Source organism: Bos grunniens, chromosome 25, assembly GCF_055505025.1.
Source record: "Bos grunniens cultivar Pamir isolate PY7600 chromosome 25, Bosgru_T2T1.0, whole genome shotgun sequence".
Taxonomy (NCBI): domain Eukaryota; kingdom Metazoa; phylum Chordata; class Mammalia; order Artiodactyla; family Bovidae; genus Bos; species Bos grunniens.
The window spans coordinates 5,812,733-5,831,275 of NC_141189.1; the positions used below are offsets into that span (position 1 = coordinate 5,812,733).

Consider the following 18,543-nt stretch of genomic DNA (forward strand, 5'->3'; position numbering starts at 1 on the left):
GGCCCGCACTCTGCGCTCCATTGGCCGGGCCTGAACAGGCGAACAGGACCGGCGCGGGCTCCGGGAGCTCCCGGCATCCTTCGGGCGGCGGCGGTGGCGACGGCGACGGCGGCGGCAGCGGCTGCGAGGCGAGGCGAGGCTGCGGGGCGCCGTGTGCGGCTGAGCCGGCGGCGGGTAGAGGTGTGAGGGCGGCCGGGGACCTGAGCGGGAGCCGGGCCGGTGTGGCCGTCGCCGCCACCATGCAGGAAATCATCGCCAGCGTGGACCACATCAAGTTTGACTTGGAGATCGCCGTGGAGCAGCAGCTCGGGGCGCAGCCGCTGCCCTTCCCCGGCATGGACAGTGAGCGCGGGGTCGGGGCGGGCGGGCGAGGGCGCGACCCACTCAGCCCCGGGACCTCCCCCACTGGTTCCCGGACGCCTTCTACCTCCGCCGGGGAGCTCCTCCCCCTCTGTCCTGGGACTCCTTTTCCCCCCGATCTTGGGACAACCCTCCCGTCGTTATTTTGACAAGGGAGCCCCCGTTCCCGGGGGCTTTTCTAACGCAGGCTTCAGAAAGGCAGGGCGACGTCGGGCAGTTAGAATAACTCTTGAAAGAAGGCGGGTATCCTGGGTTGGAAATCCTGCCCCCACTGGCACACACTCCCCAGCTACAGAGACGTACTAAGATAGCCCCCTTCCCCACCTCCAGCTCCACTTTGAGCGCCGTCTTCTTGCTTTCGTCAAAACTGGGCCGTTGGAGGAGTCTTGCTGCGGGAAGGACCCACCTCCCCCTCTCTGTAGGAGACCCCCTACAGAGACTCTTTCCTTCTGCAGTTCCCGGGCTGTCTCCCGTAACTACCTTGAGAAGACTCAGGTCCATTTTTCTCTTAGGACTCGCGCTCCTGGGAACCCATCCCTCAGTGGTTTTCTGGACCCCACCTTTGGATCTTTCATCCACCCAGGCAGCTACTTAAGTTCCCTTCACTTCAGTCTCCCCCATCACACGGTGACTCCTGGCTTTCCCTGCCCCACCCCCCAACTCAGGTGGGATGTCTAGCACTTGACTTTTATTTATTTACTTTGGTCACTCCACCGGGCTTGCTAGGATCTTGGTCCCCCACCAGGGATTGAGCCCTGGCCGTGGCAGTGAAAGCAGGGAGTCCTAATCACTGGACCACCAGGGAATTCCTTGAGAGGTCTAGCACTTTAAGAGAAAGGAGCAGTTTCCATTCTCCTTTCCAGATGTACTTGAAATCTAATGCTATAACATTACATCTCAGAGGGCTCTTAAAGATCATTGAATTCAAGCCACAGATGGGCCAGCTGAGGCCTGGGGTTGGGGAAAGGACTTGCCAAAGATCACTGAGCTCCAGATGGAGCAGGTGAGCTCACCAGGGCTCTTGATCTTTCCATCTGCAGTTCCCGGGCTGTCTCCCGTAACTGCCAGAGGACATGGGCTTCAGGGCCCCGTTCTTCCGCCTGTCCCTGGGCTGCTCGAGTCTGCTTGCAGCCTCATTCCCCTCAAGAGGCCACGCTTCCATGTGAGATAATGCTCACACCCCAGAGACATAATCCAAACAGCCTTACTTTACACTGTCTCCACTGTACATGGCTTATAAACTGCTGCTTACATTCAGATACTCTTAAACATACTTGTCCACGCACGTGATCGCTTCCTACTTGTACATTCACTCACACATGTGGCCTTTTCCTGGGCCGATGGCACTAGCTGGAGGCCATCCTCCTCCATGCAGGGCAGCTCTCTCCCTCCCGCCCCACTCCAGCTTGGAAGCAGATACTTGACTCTGTGTGAGGGCAGGTGCAGAGGTGAGAACAAACCTGTTCTTAGAGAGGGTCCAGGACACACCTGGCCATAGGTACTGCCTCCGACTGGGGAAGCGCCCTCGGCACTCGCACCGCCTGCCCAGCTTCACGGTCAGTGTGTTAGAGTCCAGGGAGGCCACGGCCCTTCCTCTCTCATCCCTACACCTCATTCTTTTTTTTTTTTTTTTTAATATTATGTAGCTGTGTCAGGTCTAGTTGTGGCAAGCAGAATCCTCATTGCAGCTCTCACGCTCCAGAGCACGGGCCTAGTTGCTCTGGGGCATGTGGGATCTTAGTTTCCTGATCAGGGATCGAACCTTTGTCCCCGTATTGCAAGGTGGTGGATTCTTAACCACTGGACCACCAGGGAAGTCCCCATTCCCATCTGATGTGGAGTAGACATATCAGTTCTGTCCTGAAGGCAAACTCCTTTATGCTGTCTGCCTAAAACCTGACCCCCAGGACAGTGGACTTTAAGGAATGAAACAAACTTAACCTCTGTAAAGGATGAAGGCCCAGCAATACTCTTAAATGGTACTTTTCTAATGTATTGATAAGACTTCTCAGACTTTCTTGAAATGCAAACAAATGACACCCCTGTGACTCCTACTACTGTAACCTTAAATCTGTCCTAGCAAAATCTGCCTGCTTCCAAGAAGCCAACGAGTCTCTTGCAAGTTAGCAAGCAGAGGCGTGCAAGTGGTCTTTAGAGATAGTGTCGGTGGGTTTCCTGAAATGCCCGCTGATAGAGAAAACTGAGACGCCACAGACGGTTTGTTCTGGTGGCCGTGGCAGGTGAAATCTCGGGCTCCTTGGGACAGCCCTGGACCCCACTGGCTTCTCAGTGCTCAGCTTTTATTCTCCTGCTCCCCTCACCTGAACCCACTGCATCTGTGGGAGCGGAAGTCCGTGCTCCTTTAATTATTCCATGTTGACGTTGCACACCAAAAGCAGTCCTGCTCTGGTATCTTCAGTGACGCTCTTCCCTCCAGAATAGTGTCTCCGAGGCACCCACCTCTTCTCTGGGGCAAGTTCTTCCTGAGAGTCCCCATTGGCTTGTTCTTCCTAGGAGATCATTCCATCCCTCTGCCCTCAGGTTAAAGAGCCCCTGAATCAGCCCTCTGGAAGGTCTGGGCAGGGAGTAATTAATCTCTGTGACCTTGTGCTCCGTCCTTCCTTCTCCCATCCACTTCTGACTCCTGGAAAGCATCTTGCTTATAGGAGGTCCTGGATGTTACAGTGGGGAGCTTTTCTCCTTGCTCGACCGGGTTTCTGTTTCCTGTACTTTGACTCCTCTGTGGGTTAAAGGCCAGAAGGGTCCCCACCCCCGTGTTCAGATGTCACACCTCGCCCTGTTTGACACTTCTCATTCTTTGTCCAGAGTCAGGGGCTGCTGTCTGCGAATTCTTTTTGAAAGCTGCCTGTGGCAAAGGTAAGAGACCCAGACTCCCCATATCCCACTGAGGTGTCCTCCACCACCCTGTCCCTGGGCAGACCACAGGCTCTCGGATCCCTGGTTTGCCCTGCTTTCGGCAGACTCACAGTGTCCCTAGGTGTGTTTCCCCATCCCCAGTCTTTACTGCTCCTACAAATGTTGACATGTCTTCATATCACCAGAACTCTTCTTTAAATTAAGAAAAATGCCCCCCCTTCTCCCCACCTCCCTTAGGCTTCTTAAGTTTCTGTCTTACAGAAATATCTGTGATACCTCGATTGGATATTTTAGATTTTCCCAGTTACAATAAAATCCACAACTATTAAAACCTGAAGCGTGTGCTCACGTGCAGCCTGAAATCACACTGCCTTCTGCCAGGGCAGCTGCCACGTTCCAGGACATGCGGCCCACGGGCGCACCGGGTCTTCACGCCCGTCTTCCCCGGCAGGGGGCATGTGCCCGTTCCGCCACATCAGTGGTGAGAAGACGGTGGTGTGCAAACACTGGCTGCGGGGGCTGTGCAAGAAGGGGGACCAGTGCGAGTTCCTGCACGAGTACGACATGACCAAGATGCCCGAGTGCTACTTCTACTCCAAGTTCGGTGAGGCGTGGGGCCGGCCCGCCAGCCCGGCTCCCCCGGGGTGGGGGTGGGCTGGGGAGCCCCCCTGAGGCTCCACAAGCACAAGAGTCGGGGTGTGAGCCGTTGCTCCGGCGCCCGTGGTGCCTGCCGACCTCAGTGGGCCCTTTAGTTGTGGGAACTTAGGGTGATTCTCTCATGACCCCCGTGTCTCTGTAGTGCTTCCGTTTTCTGAGCACTCACGGGTACTTTGGGAGGTTAAGGCAGATCCGGGTCTCATGGTGGGCACAGGACCAGGGCAGCTGGCTGGGGGCCTTGTTTCTGCGCCAGTGAACCTTCTCCCTTAGTCAGCCGTTGCTGCCGGAGTGGTGACTAGAGGCCTTCTCTGTAGAAGTGTGATCCCAGGTAGGAGCTGGTCTGTCCTCAGTTCAGCTCAGTCATGTCTGACTCTTTGCGACCCCGTGGACTGCAGCACGCCAGGCCTCCCTGTCCATCACCAACTCCCAGAGTTTACCCAAACTCATGTCCATTGAGCCAGTGATGCCATCCAATCATCTCAACCTCTGTCGTCTCCTTTCTCCTCCCACCTTCAATGTTTCCCAGCATCAGGGTCTTTTCCAATGAGTCAGCTCTTAGCATCAGGTGGCCAAAGTGTTAGAGTTTCGGTTTCAACATCAGTCCTTCCAATGAACACTCAGGACTGATCTCCTGAAAATACTCTTTAAGAATAGCCGGTGGGGGGCGCTGTCTTCTGGTGGCAGGAAGCCCTCCTCTTTTCATGAGAAACAGAGATTGCCTCCGTCTCTGCTCAAGGGACAGTGGCCTCCGCTGAGCTGAGTGAGCTGTGTGGAGAAGCCAGGGTGGTAGGGCCGGCTTAGGGCCTGGTGGAGCTGGCATGCTCCCTGACGGAACTAGACTCCCGGTTCTACCCTGGGCAAGGCTGCCCAGGAAGAAGCCCTGTTGGTCAGGACGAGGCTGGGCTCTGGCCCCAGAACTGCTGGCCTCAGGCAGGGGGCTGGAAGCCTGCTGTGCACTGTTGTCTGAAGAGACTTAATTCTTTTAGCAGCCCGACAGGTATGCCTGCTGGCTTGTTAATGATAGTTGTAGCTTTTTTTGTAGAGGCAATATAAGCTGGTTTGATTCCTGGCGGGGGGAAGATCCCTTGGAGAAGGAAATGGCAACCCACTCCAGAATTCTTGCCTGGGAAATCCCATGGACAGAGGAGCCTGGCAGGCTACAGTCCACGGGGTCACGGAGAGTCGGACATGACTGAGAGACTAAACGGCAACCAGAGGGCCCCAGCTGTGAGTTCCCAAACCTTCCCTATTGTTGTCCTGAGAGGCAGTCCTCAGACCTTCTTCCTGTCCCAACATGAAGAGCGCATCAAAGCAGACCGGTAATTTCCTGCTGGTCTCAGCTGGTGCGTTTGCACATCTGGACCCCCCCACGATGCCCAGGACACCTCCTCTGGGTGAGGGGTGGAGCCAGGAGCTGTTTGACGAGTTTGATGAGGTGTGTCCTGTGCCCGTCTCTGTCAGTGTCTGTGACCCTCGAGGCAGCACAGACTGTGGGGGAAGGACCATCCCAGCCCAGGTACAGGCCAGGAGACTGAGGCTCCGAGACCCACTGGCCTGGGTCTCAGGGCTTGCTGGGCCGGGACAGGGCACCGGAACCCCCGGCCCTCCCTGCTGTCCTGCGGCCCGGGCCTCCGGAGAATCAGGGGTGGGTCTGGGTCCAGCTCCCCCAGGTGGATGCCTGTCTGGTCCCCGCAGGGGAGTGCAGCAACAAGGAGTGCCCCTTCCTGCACATCGACCCCGAGTCCAAGATCAAGGACTGCCCATGGTACGACCGCGGCTTCTGCAAGCACGGTAGGTGTGGGGTGGCGGGGCCTCCGGCCAGAGGCCTGTCCTCCCCGCCTCTGCCCACATCCTGCCCCTCCTACAAACATCGTGTTAGGCATTTGGGAGCTGGTGAGGCTTTGTCACACCCTCAAGTCCCTCCCCAGGCCAGGCGCCCCTGGAACGCATCCTCACCTGGATTTCTGACCAGGAGACTAGTGTTTGAGAGGCTGTGTGTCCTGCACGCCAGCCCTGCTGAACATGAGGCAGAGCCAGCATCTGAAGCCCTGTTTTTGCACTCTGACCCCCGGGCGGTGGTGTGGGCAGGGCTCTGACCTGCCAGTCAGAGGATGGTCTGAGTGGCCCTGTGCTCGGCTCTGCAGGCCCCCTGTGCAGGCACCGGCACACGCGGAGGGTCATCTGTGTCAATTACCTCGTGGGATTCTGCCCGGAGGGGCCCTCGTGTAAATTCATGCAGTGAGTACCAGGCCCTGTGCTCCCGTGTCTCTCCTGGGCCCACTTGGGCTTTGATCACTGGGCAGTGTCATCAATGGGTCTGGGGAGGGGTGGAAGGTGGGGAGGGGCCACTGCTGCTTCTGAGCCCAGAGGTGGCTCTGCCTAAACCAAGGTTTGACCTTTACTGGGTCACAGTCCATCTTGGCCTCAGATAAAAACTCCGGTCCCTGTACTCCAGAAAAACTCAGACACACATGACCTCAAGCCAAGAACCTGTGCCCTCAAGGAAGGGAACTTCAGTTTCCAGCAGGGCCTCCTGCATGAAGACACTGAGCTCAGGCTTCCCTGGACAGGGGTTCATAAACCCTCGTGTGAAAGAATGTCCCCATTTCACACATGGGAACATGGAGGTTCCGAGCCCCGCCACTGGCCAGGGGCAGGTGGGGACGGGTGGGGGCGCTTGGTCTGAGGCAGGTCTGTGGCCTCTAGAGCCCAGTCCTCCTGCCAGCAGGGCCCAGTGACCCTCCCCTGGGCCTCAGTGCCCATCTGTCACTTTGGGTGGTTGTGGGTGGCGGCACTGGGACCCAGAGTAGTGTCAGCCCACCCCCACCCCTTGCTGCCTCCATCCACACTGCTGACACCCACATGGCAGCCGTGTCCTGCTCGCTGCCACGTGGTGGGCAGGTGACTGGTGCTGCTGACTTGGTCCCCCTCCTGAGATGCAAGCCCGGCAGCCTACAGGTGACCCAGGGGTTCCTCTATATGGGCAGGGGAGTGGGGGGGCATGTCCACCAGGACTCTGTGGGCAGAGGTCTAACGCTGTCCCTGCAGCACAGGGTATGTGCCGGGAGGGCCTCTGTGCCCGCCAGCCCTGTTTCCTTCCTCTCTCTTAGCACCGCTCACCGGGGCTCACGGCTAGGTGTAGGCAGAGCTGGGTCTGAGTCCAGACACCTCAGATCCGTCCCGAGGCCCGGCGGAGCTGAGTGCCAGCCCCCGCCCTCCGTCCAGGTAGCTCGTTGGCCCTGGGCTCGGCGAGAGGCCAGCTGGGATTTTTCTGGGGCCAGAACTTGGGAGCCCCGCCCGCCTGGCTCCTCTCTCACCTCCTCTTCTCCTCTCGTGACCAGCCCTCGATTTGAACTGCCGATGGGAACCACCGAGCAGCCCCCACTGCCGCAGCAGACGCAGCCACCCACGAAGGTACCGTGCCCTGGGCCCGCGGTGCTGCAGGGCCTGGCAGCGCACTCACTGCCTGCCCCAGTGCGGGGTCTGTCTGAGAGCTGGCGGGAGACCGCGAGAGGAGGGTGGGGGCGGGGGCCGGAGCGGAGGGGAGTCACCTGCGTTCCAGCAGAAGCTCCAAGGGGGACAGAGCGGCCGGCACCTTCTCGTGGTGGAGGGCGGCCTGCTGCAGCCAGACGCCTGCTGGGCTCCTCTGCCTGTCTCGCCTGCGGGCCTGGGAGCGTCCTGGGCGCCCCATGTCTGCTGCGCTGGCTGCAGGCCCTTCCCTCCACAACGGGACTCGCCTGAGGGGCCCGGCAGGGCGGGAGCAGACCTGGGAGCAGAAGCGAGGCCGCCTGGTTCTCTGGCCGGGCCCGACCGTAGGAAGGGATGCTGGGCACAGAGGCTGAGGGACCAGATGGCTCCAGTCTCCTAGGTGAGGGGGCCCCACTCCCACCCCGCAGCGGGCCATTCCCCTCAAGCAAAGGAGAGGGAACTGCCCTGAACGCATGGGACTCTGCGGCAGTGCCCCCCAAACCAAGGGCACTTTGGGTTTGGTTACGGACGGTGGGCGGGTCCCAGAGGAAGGCCGGGCGGGTGTCCCCGGCAGGGTCTCAGCAGGCTGATGAGCTGCCCGCTGGTTGTGAAGCCTCACCTCTCACCTGGTTGGACTCTCAGCCCGCTGTCCAGGCCCAGCCTGGCCCTCCATCTGTGCTGGAGGTCGAGCAGCTGGGAGGGGATGCGGCCACCCTCACCACCCTGACCCCCACCCTCCCGCGGGTGTGGGATAAACTAGCAGAGCTGGGCGTTCCCAGTTCCCAGCTCAGGGCTCCTGCGATGATGGGCCCAGAGGCAGGGTCCCACCGGGTTGGGCAGTGGCCATGCTGTCCAGGCCCTGCCGAGGCGCCCCGTCCCCCTTGCTCCCTAGTGGAGGGCCCTCTCAGCCCCTAGACCGCAGGTCAGCGTGTCAGCCTCCAACTCTTTTCTGTGACTGTTGCCCGCCGTGTAGGCTCTAAACAGCTGGCTGAACCAAGCGTTCATCCTGACCTGAAGCTAGAACCTCACAAACAAAAGTAAGGCCTGCTCATGCCCTCGCCCCGCCGCCCCGGAGGCCACCTGTCTCTCTGGTGTTTTGTTTCCACTTTTATTTTTCGTTTCTGTGTGTCTGCATGGTGTTTTCGGGCAGCGGCTCCTGCCATCGTCGCCAGGCGTTTCTCTCCCGCCTGCTCTCCTGAGCGGGGCCGCCGCGAAAGCCCTTCTTCGCTGGCCACGGCCACGGTCGTGCGGGAGAAGGCCCGCCCTCTTTTTTCCTCTCCCCATCGGTAGTCTGCCTGCACGTGTTTTCCGCAGTAAAACCGTGTTGTGTAACTCTTTCCAGCAAAGTAACAATCCGCCATTACAAAGGTCGTCCTCCTTGATCCAGTTAACGAGTCAGAACTCTTCTCCCAACCAGCAGAGAACTCCGCAGGTCATCGGGGTCATGCAGAGTCAAAACAGCAGCGCGGGCAGCCGAGGACCCCGGCCGCTGGAGCAGGTCACATGCTACAAGGTGAGTCCCGGGGCCGGCGGGGGCGTCTTCCACAGGCCACGGCCATCCCCTCCTTCCCCAGAGAGTTAGCTCATGTTGAAGAACGAAGACATCTTTGTTTTTGCTAATTGGAAGAGAAAAACGGGGCCACTCCGGTGAGCTAGACCATGCCACTTCCACGACACACTAAGGCCAGGTTAACAACTAAACATCTGCTGTTGAATGAACGGATTGCGCACGCAAGAAAGGGATGGCAGCCTTCCAGAGCCCAGGAACGGAGTGAGCCCTGAACTCTGGGGGAGGCGGGGTCCTCACACCCCACACGGCACCCCCGAGGGAAAGGGACAGAGCTTTAGATCTGCCTGGTGAGGAATCAGATTAGGACACACACACGCAAAATGGGATGTTCAGGGAAAGGGCGCGCTTTTAAAAAACACTTACTAGAAAACTGGTCTCACTCTTGGCTCTGGGTGGAAAGTGGGGGAGGAAAGTCCTTTCAGAGTTGGTCATCACTGGTGGGCAAGCCCTTCCTCCTTGAGTTTGAGCCTTGGTGAGGGCCAAAAAGCCACAGGCTGAGTTTTCTAATCTAAAACAGCCCCCTGGTAACGTAGCTTCGAGATATTCTCAACCCAGCCCACACAGAATTCCCACAATGAGGTTTCCCTAGAAGAGAGCTGGTGACTAAGAAGTATAGAAGGAAACCAGCACCTGCGAGTGAGCGAGCAGGGACGACCAGCAGAACTAGGTTCACAGAGGCTTCAGATCATCTGGGGGGTCAGATGGAGTACGGAATTAGTGCAGGTTTCTTGTGAAGACTTCTAGAGGACGCAGAAGTGTGGGGGCGCAGTGGGTGCTGTCCTTCATCCCCGCCCTTCCTGAGGGCAGCCACTGTGCTTGGCCATTCGCCCGCCACGCTTCGTCTGCTGTGCCCTCTGCACTCGCAGTGCCTACAGGGGCTCCACTCGGAGACGTGCTCTTCTGAACTTACTCACACAAGGACAAGACGGATTTTAATGTAAATAGGGCCCTTGGGTGGACAGTGTCCTCTGATCCCTTTTACCTTACATTCTGAGTCTGTGTCAGGATAAGTTACTCCAGTGTATTTCACTGGCTGCATAATTTTATCAGTTCTCTGTTGGTAGTTATAGTTTTTGCTACTAAAAACAGCGCTGAGCCTGACAGACATTGGTGAGCTCTTGTCTGGTGTCTGGAGCACCCACAAGTAGAAGGGTCGAGTCAAAAACTATATGCTTATATTGTCCCTAGAACTTGCCTTCAGGAAGGGCTGAGCCACTATGGCCGTCACTCACTGAGCACCTCCTCTGCTGTCGCTCCTTCCCAGGAGGGGTCTCTGTTCTGAGGGAGGGCAAGGCAGGTGCCCAGACACCAAAGTTAGGAGTGCCCACGTGTGTAGGGAAGGCCTCACAAATTTATGAGCCTGAGCCCTGACCAGTGAGGAGAATGTGGAAAGGGGGCTGTGGAAGCAGGTGAGGGGGGGGGGGGGGAGTTGTCAGATGGCTTCCAACCAGGCAGTTCTCAAGTACAGCGAGGAGCCTTGGGCGTCCTGGGTCAGCTGTGCTGTCACCTTGCCCCTCTAGGACTCATCAGCAGGGCCTCTGAAGAGCCAGCTTCCGTAGAAAGACGGGGCTAGGGGACGAACCTAACCACCCCTTCCTGCCGCGGGCACAGTTGATATTAAAGCCACCTCGGGAACCTGGAGGCCAGTAGACATGCCAGGTGCTATAAGTGGAGGTACTCAGTCCCTCCCTCTGGTTACGATGTCTACCAAAGGCCCAGCTGGCGGCTATATGGGCCACTTGTGCACACAATGTACACCTGCAGGTCAGACAGGCGTGAGAACCTGGGGACTGTGGGGTCAGGGGATAGAACAGGCCAAAGCCCTGAGTTCGACTGAGGAAGTAAGGACTGAGAGAGCTGGTGTAGGGTGGGTGCCCCTACCTGTCTCCCAACCCCTTGTTCAGTGGTTGAGGCTGCCTTTTTCTTATAATCTCCTTCTGCCCTCTGAGGAGTAACGAGAATGAAGAGAAACTAGGGAAGGGTCTGGATCATCAGCAGGGACAGGAAGCCAGGGTCAGTGCTAGGTTTTTGAGGAGATTCTACCAGATCTGGTGATCCAAGTCTAACAGTTTCCCCGTCTCTCTGATCCCATGAGCAAACTTGGCCCAGGGGTAGCTTAGGCAAGTACGCAGGAGACAGGAGGGAGAGCCCTTTGGGTGCAGCCCACCCTCTGTCCTCGCAGTGAGTCCCTGAGTTGGGGGAGGAGCCTGGGGGCTTCTCCCACGTTGCCGCCTCCCTGTCCCTGGGGAGTCCCAGAACTGTGCCTCAGAGGTAAGTGACTGGCCAGTGCAGAGGGGCTCGGTCCCTGCTCAGGCAGGGTGCTCTGGTGCCGTGGGCTTTTCTTCTGAACCCGAACACCAGAGGCTGCCATGGCCATGTACTTTCTTATACCTGTGGTTCCTGGGCCACTTGACCTTCTGGAACTCCCTTTCCACCTGAATGAGTCAGTATACCCCGGAATTTCGGCGTCCCTGTCCCCAGCCTGGGGCTTGGTGGGTGCTGCCTCAGTTGAGAACTGCATCTGAAACGATGTTTCTGTTTGTTCCCTCCCTGCTGTTCCCAGTGTGGTGAAAAAGGACACTATGCCAACAGATGTACCAAAGGGCACTTGGCCTTTCTCAGCGGACAGTGACAGCAGCTGGACCCAGCTCAGAGCAGCCTGGGGGGCCCCGTGCTGGGGGCCGCCCTGGGCCATTCCTGGGAGTGTGTGTTTAACTGTTTCACACCAGCGCTGGTGCGGCTCTGGCTGGAGCTGGTAGGCAGGCACACTGGGGTTTATTCTTACGGGCTACGTCTTGTCAGTATCCCTATTTTGCTGTAATCTCTTTTTTAAAAGGGGGACACGTGTTCCAGTCTGGCCCCTTGGGTTGGCATCATGTTTGTCGAGCTATCAAAGCTGCACACCACCCTCAGGAGGGAGGAAGCTGTGGGAAAGGGCTTGTGCTTACAGCAGTTGTGTATGGAGGGCAGCCCTTCCCCTTGGGCCTCCTTAAACACTGGGGGCTGGTGGACCGTTTGAAGCTGCAGCTGGGTCACGCCTGCTTCCTCCCTGTCCTGCTGCATCAGAGGCTGTATCTGTTGGTGGGATTTGAACAAGGTGGCCCTTCAGGGCAAGCTCAAGTGTGCTTGCCACCTCAGCCAGGTCCTGCTCCCTGGTGGCCGTGGCTGAGGAAAGGTGCAGGGCCAAGGCTGTCACGTGTGATGGCCTTTTTCTTCTGGCCGTATCTGCCTGACGGTGTTTAAGGTATACCTTAAGCTGGAGCTGCCACCAGCCTTTCCACAGACACGCAGTTCACCTGTGCACCTACCTCCCATGCCATCAAGCATCTGTACTGTCACACACCTTGGGCCCAGAGGAGAGGCCTGTCTCTGAGCCTGGAAATGTGAAGCTGGCACCTGCAACCTGCAGGGCAAATGGGCCTATTTGAGTTTAATTACAGGAACCATTTTTATGAAGTTGATTAAAGCTTGTTTTGTAAGCTGTGTTTCATTACGTCAGGACTCCATGACAAGAAGGTTCTTGCTGCCGGCTGCATAAGCTTTGACGGTGCTCCCTTTTCCCCTTTTAGTGAAAGTAATCTCACGACAGGAAGTGACGCTGGGGCGTCGGGGTGGCATCCTGGAAGCCTAGTCATGGACACAGTTGCCTGGCAGGTGTCCGTCATCTCAGATGTCGGGAGACTGGTTCTTTCCACTTCAGATCTTGCAGGAGGTAATCAGCCACAGCATCTCCACCCTTCACACTCCACGCGTGTGTATGCTCACTACACACCCCTTAGGAAGAAAGGTTCTGACCTTGATGCCACTTTACCTCTGGTGGAGTGTAAGGAAGAGGCTGCTGCACACAGCAGCCTAAGCTCCTGTCGGGACTTCTGCTTTCCCTTCCCACCTGTGTCATCCCACTGACCTTCCTGCAAGTGAGGCTTACTCAGCAAGACCAGACGAGCCCACGCACCTGGTCCCCTGAGACCCCAATGGCCCAGGATGGTGCAGGAAGATGGGGGAGGGGAGAACATTCTTAGGAACGAGGGCATCTGCCTTATACTGTGAGTCTGTCAGCTGACAAAAGACCAAAAGTGAGGCAGAGAGAAGGAAAACACCTTAGCACTGTTGATGGGGCACTAGGTGACCTCCGGGACACTGGGGCAAGATCCTGAAGCTCAAGGTTCGCAGTCCCCTCTGGAAGCTGTAGAAGCACCCCACCCCAGCTCGTGCAGCAGGAGCTACAGGGCAGGCAGTTGGCTGAGCCAGCGAGGCAGTCCAAGTACCAGTCATTTTTTATTGGATGTTAATTCTCCATTAGGATGTGAAAGGATTCAGGGGTGCCGGCAAAGGTGATGGTCAGGAATGCAGAGTGCGCCCTCTTCAGTGGTACTTGCGGAGCCGCTCGTGTTCTGGAGTCAGAAAGGCAAAATGGTAGAGAGTTCTTCACAGGTGTGGAGAAAGCACAGGGCGACAGGGAGGGCAGCGGGCCAAAACCGTGAAGCCCTCCTGAAAACTTTCAGGAGATGCCCCACAGCCTGCTTGTGGAATCAGGAGCTCATCTGGCCCCTGAAGGCATTCCCGCTCAGAAAAACCACCCACGCGCCCACCCTCAGGGCCAGCACTGCTCAGGATGCCCCAGGCTGGCAGGGAGCTGGACAATGGCGCACATTGTCCATGGAGCCCGGTCAGTGGCCACTGCTGACACTTCCTGGCCTCTCCAACAGATAAGACTCCTCTCAGATCTCAGAATGGGAGACGCCATGCTTTGCAGAGCCCACAGATAGCGGACTGCAGCCTGCAACCCACTGCCCTCTTCACACTGGCTGCTAGGAAGATGAAGCCAAACTTCCCAGCAACCTGTGGCAGAGCCTGCAGTATCTGACAGAATGCTGCCTAAATGCTTTCACCTCACGTTCATCTTTTCCTTTCTCTTTGCCACAGTTTTCTACCTTAAAACATGCCATATTCTGGTAGGTCCCTCCAATTCTTCAGCTGTCTGTGGGGTGACTTCTAAATGAGACGGTGAACCAATCCCACCCTGTCAGGGGAGACCCCACCAGAGGCAAAGCAATCCAGAAGACACTCACTGAGCTCCTTATAAGAGCGGCAGTAGTTTAAAAACACGTAGGCCGCCAGCACCATCGAGAGCCCCGCGATGCTCCCTTTCTTCACATTCACGTACTTGTTGTAATACCGATAGTAACCTGTGAACGGGGGAGGCCACGCCTCTGAGGACACATTCTAACGGGAGAGGGCAAAGCTGAGGACAGGCCTCAGTGCAGGAGCAAAGAGCATGCAAAAGACAGCAGAGGGTGGTCAGCATTAGAAAGGAAAACAGAATGAGCCCCCCGCCCTGCCCCCCCGGGGGGCTGGCGACCACACAGGTCCCATGACGTGACGACACAGGACTGATCTGCCTGGTCACGCACTGTGACCTGAAAGGCAGACCACTTCAAATGTCCATCCTGGAAGGCCGGGCTCGCAGGGAGGCGAGCATCGCAGACTAGCGTCCCCTGTGCTTCTAGCTCATTTTCCTCTTAAGGCTTAATGACATTTCTTTAACACAGAGGCAGTGGTACACATTCCAGACAAGAGAAAACATATCCTTATCTGAAATATTTACAAGCCAGCCTTTCACAGGACCCATCAAATGCGGAAATTCGAGGCCTAACAATCTGACTCTGTCCTCTACATAACTTATAGGTCTAAAACTGGCCAAGTTAACTCAGGGCAAAAAAAAAGACCTGAAGACCCAGAGGCCTGCTCTTATTTACACATGCCCATAAGGCTCTGACCTCTTTGAAATGCTCCAGCGATGCCTGAAGGGGTGAAATCCCGCATCAGTATCCAGCTTGGCAACTCCCCTAGTTTGACTTCCAGGAGCTTCTTCTCCTTCAGTGGTACTGAAAAGGACAACACAAAAACACACCCAGTGAAAGGGTCTCCCGGGAACACAAACAGCATCTGTCTGTGTCACGTCAACCACTCAATAATGATGCATTCAGTAACATCACTAAACAGAGGCTGCACATAAGTAATACTACAGGTAAACATATCACACCAAATACATTATCTTAAGCCAGAGTCTATATATCGCAGAACAAGATCCTGAATAACAGCCTGCTAGGAATAACTATAAAGAGAGAACTAAGGGCCATGAAGAAGAGATAAAAGTGGAGGATGGATGCCTTTATTTTATGAGGAAGAGTGGGGAAAACTGACTCAGAGAAGCTGGCTAATCCTGAACAAAGGCAGAGAGCCTGCAGGCCGTGGGGGCACAACTCGACCTCAGGTCTGGTTCCCATGCTCCTGAAGCCAATCTGACTCCTACCTCAAGCATCCCACCTCAGACCACAGACGTCAAATGACTTAGTAAAAGCCATTCCCGAGGCCCCATGGGCCCCAGATCATTTCCCAATGAGAATCTGGACACAGGAAGGGCTCTTGTTTTAGGCCATACTGTATTCATCTCTGGGCTTAAGAGTAAAACAGGAAAGTGGCCAGGGAGAGGCTGGCCCTGTGAATGCTCATAAAAGGAGGGAATGGCCTCTCCGCTGTCCTCTTCCCAGACGTCAACTTTAAAACATTGTTTGACAGGCGCACTCTTCAGAGCAAGGAGTCAAGGGCGCTGCTGCTTCTTAAAGATGACCAAGAGGAGCCGGATTTCACCATTCCAAGGTTTCTTCTCCATTTTCAGGATCTAAGGAAAGGCTTGGGCTCCTTAAGGACTAACCTTGAGAGTTCACTGGGGGGGAATCCCACCGTGAACTCTTATCAAGGGCAAGGGCCATCATCAGGCTTAATGGCACATTCACACAAACTATGAAAACATTCACATTATCTTGCATTCTCGTTCAGGGGCTGACAAGTGCCTTGGCACATCACGGGAGAAAAAAGCCAACCATTAATTTTTCTTCATATTCATGTCTCTGTGGTAATGGTTTAGTCACTCAGTTGTGTCTCTTTGCAACCCCATGGAGAGTAGCTCCAAGAGTTATGTATCTGTACTATGAAGAAAAGAGCATTTCTGTAACCAAAACCAAGAAATGTATAAACACAGAAACACACACACACACACACACACACACACACATTAGCCTTAAGGAAAGCCAAGTACAGCACCATCACAAAACTCCAAGAGACCATCAGATTCATCAGAGATGCATGTACACTCCCTCACTCCAAGAGTTTCTCTCTCTGCAGAACACAAAGGCCTTAGTCCTTGGCTGCATACTGGCTCTCCCCCAACACTCCTCTGCAGTGGCTGGTTCATACCAGTAGAGCGTGGTGATGAACAGAGCACTCTACCATCAAGTATCCTGGGTTTAGTGCCACTTTGAAGCTGTGTGCCCTCAGGCAAGTTACTGCCCTCTTTGTGCCTCAGTTTCCTCTTCTGTAAAATAAAGTAGAAATAGTACCTACCTTGCTACTAAGCTCCAGGTACTATGTAAATAGGAATTATTATTATCTGTCTCCCTGACTGACTGTGAGCTATCTGAAGGTGGGAGTTCCCCACACATAGTTCCTGGTCATGACAGAATTTCACTGAAGGTTAAGAAAGGACCACAGGTTCTTGGGAGGGCAGGTGACTACCTGACTTGATTTTATGACTTCAAAAAGCATACTGTCCATCTATACGGAGGGACACGGAGAGACACAAGTGTCTTCTGTGTGCTAAATCCAACCAGAGAGTGAAAGGTTTTGTTTTGCAGGTCACACAAGGTCTCTGTAACAGAGTCTTAAAAAAAAGAAAAAACAAAAAACAACTATTCATGCACACATGCCACGCTGCAAGTCAGGCAAGATCTTAGTTCCCTGACCAGGAATGGAACACAAACCCCACCCCTTCCCCACAGTGGCAGCACACAGCCTTAACCACTGGACCACCAGGGAAGTCCCTGAACAAATATTTTTTTAAAAACATAAAAACTACTCTTCGTTCACAGATCATACAAAAAATAGGCCACAGGAAATCCAGCCAATTGGCCACTCTATCGACCCAGACCTCGTCTATCGCTGTTGGCATCCCATCACTTTGTCTGATACTGTATGCTCTGGTGACAGATATCGCCTAAAAGCTCATCAGTACATGAACTCCAGTTCCTTCACCTGGGTAACACCAACGGGTCAGACGTGACATGACCTCACCCAAAGGTCACGCAGGGAAAGCTGGATGACAGCTCTCAACAGTGGCCCGGCAGTGTTCCGAGCACCTTACAAACTTCAGGTGTTTAACCCTTAGTTCACAGTGCTCTCCACAACTCTGCTACAATAAGAAACCAAGACTCAAAGTTTCCTTTTCACACGCTGTCCTGTTTACACAACACAACCACCCTGGATATATATTCTCATGCCCGTTCTTACAGATGAAAAAAAGCATCGTTATCATCTTTTTTGACCCCCCTTTACACGTCTCCAGGCTGAGATTTAAGAATATAGAAACTGAGGGAAGAGACAGACCCGTGAATCAGAATTCTGCCATTATCATGCAGTGTGACCACAGGCAAGCCATACCGCATCTCTGACCCGTTACTTTCCTCACCTTTAAAATGGGATCAAAAATAAATAAATAAAATAAAATGGGATCAACGTTCCCGGCACTGACCTCCTGACAAGGTTACTGTGAGGATCCAGAGCTAAAATACGGTGGTTTCAGTATTTCTTAAAAAGTCAAAGTGGACAGTCTGTTAAGTGTAGAGATTATACACGCATATCATCGAAAAGGCTGATGGTTATACGGTCACTTGTGTGATTAAAAGCTCAGTTTACCACAAGACCCCAGAAGCCTAGGCTTGAATCCCAGCTCAGCCCACTCACCCCCAGTGACCTTGAATAGGTCACTTCACCTCTCTAAGCCTATTCCACACACTCAAGCGTCGACCCTTCCGTGGTGTCAGGCTCTGTCCCAGCATAGCTCCTCTGGGAACTGAATTTGAGCTTCCGCTTAACACTGAGGGCTCAGGTGCAAAGAAACTGCCAGAGCATGGATAAGAGTGCCATTCCTCAGCGAGGACAGGAGGGTGGTCCGAGGCGCGCATTCCCAGGCCCCGAGGCGCGTCGCTGGGATGCCGTCGCCCTCCCCGCCGCAGCCGAGCGGCGCCCGCTCTGGGCAGCCAGGAGGCACCGCTGGGCGAGACGAGGAGGGTCGGGCGGCGCTGGACCCTGCACAGAGGGTCCGGCAGGCCTCAAGTGAGGGCGCGGCGAAGGTCCCGAGCGAAAGGGAGGCGGCTCCTGCACTCTGTCCCTCTCTTCCCTGTGCGACTCTGGTCACTGAGCCCCAAACCCCGACTCCTGGCTCCAGCCGAGTAGCCCTAAATGGACCCGGAGACTCACCGACTGACGCCATCTTGGAGTCCTGGCTGTCCGCTCGGCCGGGCCGCGCAAGGACTGCTGGGTAGGGAGCATGACCTCTGGGGACCAGAAGCAGAGGCTCACGGGAAGCAGGTCGAGACTGGGAGGAGGCTGGGCTTGCAAGTGCGCCATGAGTCGAAGGGCGAAGTAACGAAGGCAAAGCCCAGCGAAGCCGGGCGGGAAGCGGGCGCTGGTGACGGGGTGGGAGTGGAAGTGATAAGGCTCACCTTGGGCTTCCAGCCCCAGGAGGAGATTGGAAAGGACCAAAAAAGGGG

The 18,543-nt window shown here is 55.7% G+C and overlaps 2 protein-coding genes across 5 annotated transcripts; one reads left to right on the plus strand and one right to left on the minus strand.

The window, feature by feature from the left end:
- The first annotated feature begins 82 nt into the window (after positions 1-82).
- CPSF4 (cleavage and polyadenylation specific factor 4) lies at positions 83-12,411 on the plus strand. 4 transcript variants are annotated; one of them, XM_086373982.1, is made up of 8 exons: positions 83-342; positions 3,187-3,237; positions 3,689-3,841; positions 5,590-5,685; positions 6,039-6,132; positions 7,236-7,308; positions 8,705-8,875; positions 11,496-12,411. In XM_086373982.1, the coding sequence occupies exons 1-8, from the start codon at positions 240-242 to the stop codon at positions 11,562-11,564; spliced, it is 810 nt and encodes a 269-aa protein (XP_086230108.1). In that variant the 5' UTR covers positions 83-239; the 3' UTR covers positions 11,565-12,411. The 4 variants fall into 4 exon arrangements, with proteins under 4 accessions (XP_086230108.1, XP_086230110.1, XP_086230111.1 ...); XM_086373984.1 differs by having other exon boundaries at positions 8,780-8,875; XM_086373985.1 differs by having other exon boundaries at positions 8,783-8,875.
- Positions 12,412-13,197: 786 nt separating this feature from the next.
- On the minus strand, positions 13,198-18,299 carry ATP5MF (ATP synthase membrane subunit f). The gene is made up of 4 exons (XM_086373994.1): positions 18,251-18,299; positions 14,713-14,820; positions 14,005-14,121; positions 13,198-13,326 (listed from the first exon to the last, which is right to left on the minus strand). The coding sequence occupies exons 1-4, from the start codon at positions 18,261-18,263 to the stop codon at positions 13,298-13,300; spliced, it is 267 nt and encodes an 88-aa protein (XP_086230120.1). The 5' UTR covers positions 18,264-18,299; the 3' UTR covers positions 13,198-13,297.
- Between the last annotated feature and the right edge of the window lie 244 nt (positions 18,300-18,543).

Coding starts and splice junctions, on each gene's coding strand:
- CPSF4 (XM_086373982.1), top strand. CDS start 240: ATGCAGGAAATCATCGCCAGCGTGGACCACATCAAGTTTGACTTGGAG. Junction 5,686..6,038: donor CCGCGGCTTCTGCAAGCACG/GTAGGTGTGGGG, acceptor TCGGCTCTGCAG/GCCCCCTGTGCAGGCACCGG. Junction 6,133..7,235: donor CCCTCGTGTAAATTCATGCA/GTGAGTACCAGG, acceptor TCTCGTGACCAG/CCCTCGATTTGAACTGCCGA.
- ATP5MF (XM_086373994.1), bottom strand. Junction 14,122..14,712: donor CGCTGGAGCATTTCAAAGAG/GTCAGAGCCTTA, acceptor CCCCGTTCACAG/GTTACTATCGGTATTACAAC. Junction 13,327..14,004: donor CCGCTCTTATAAGGAGCTCA/GTGAGTGTCTTC, acceptor TTCTGACTCCAG/AACACGAGCGGCTCCGCAAG.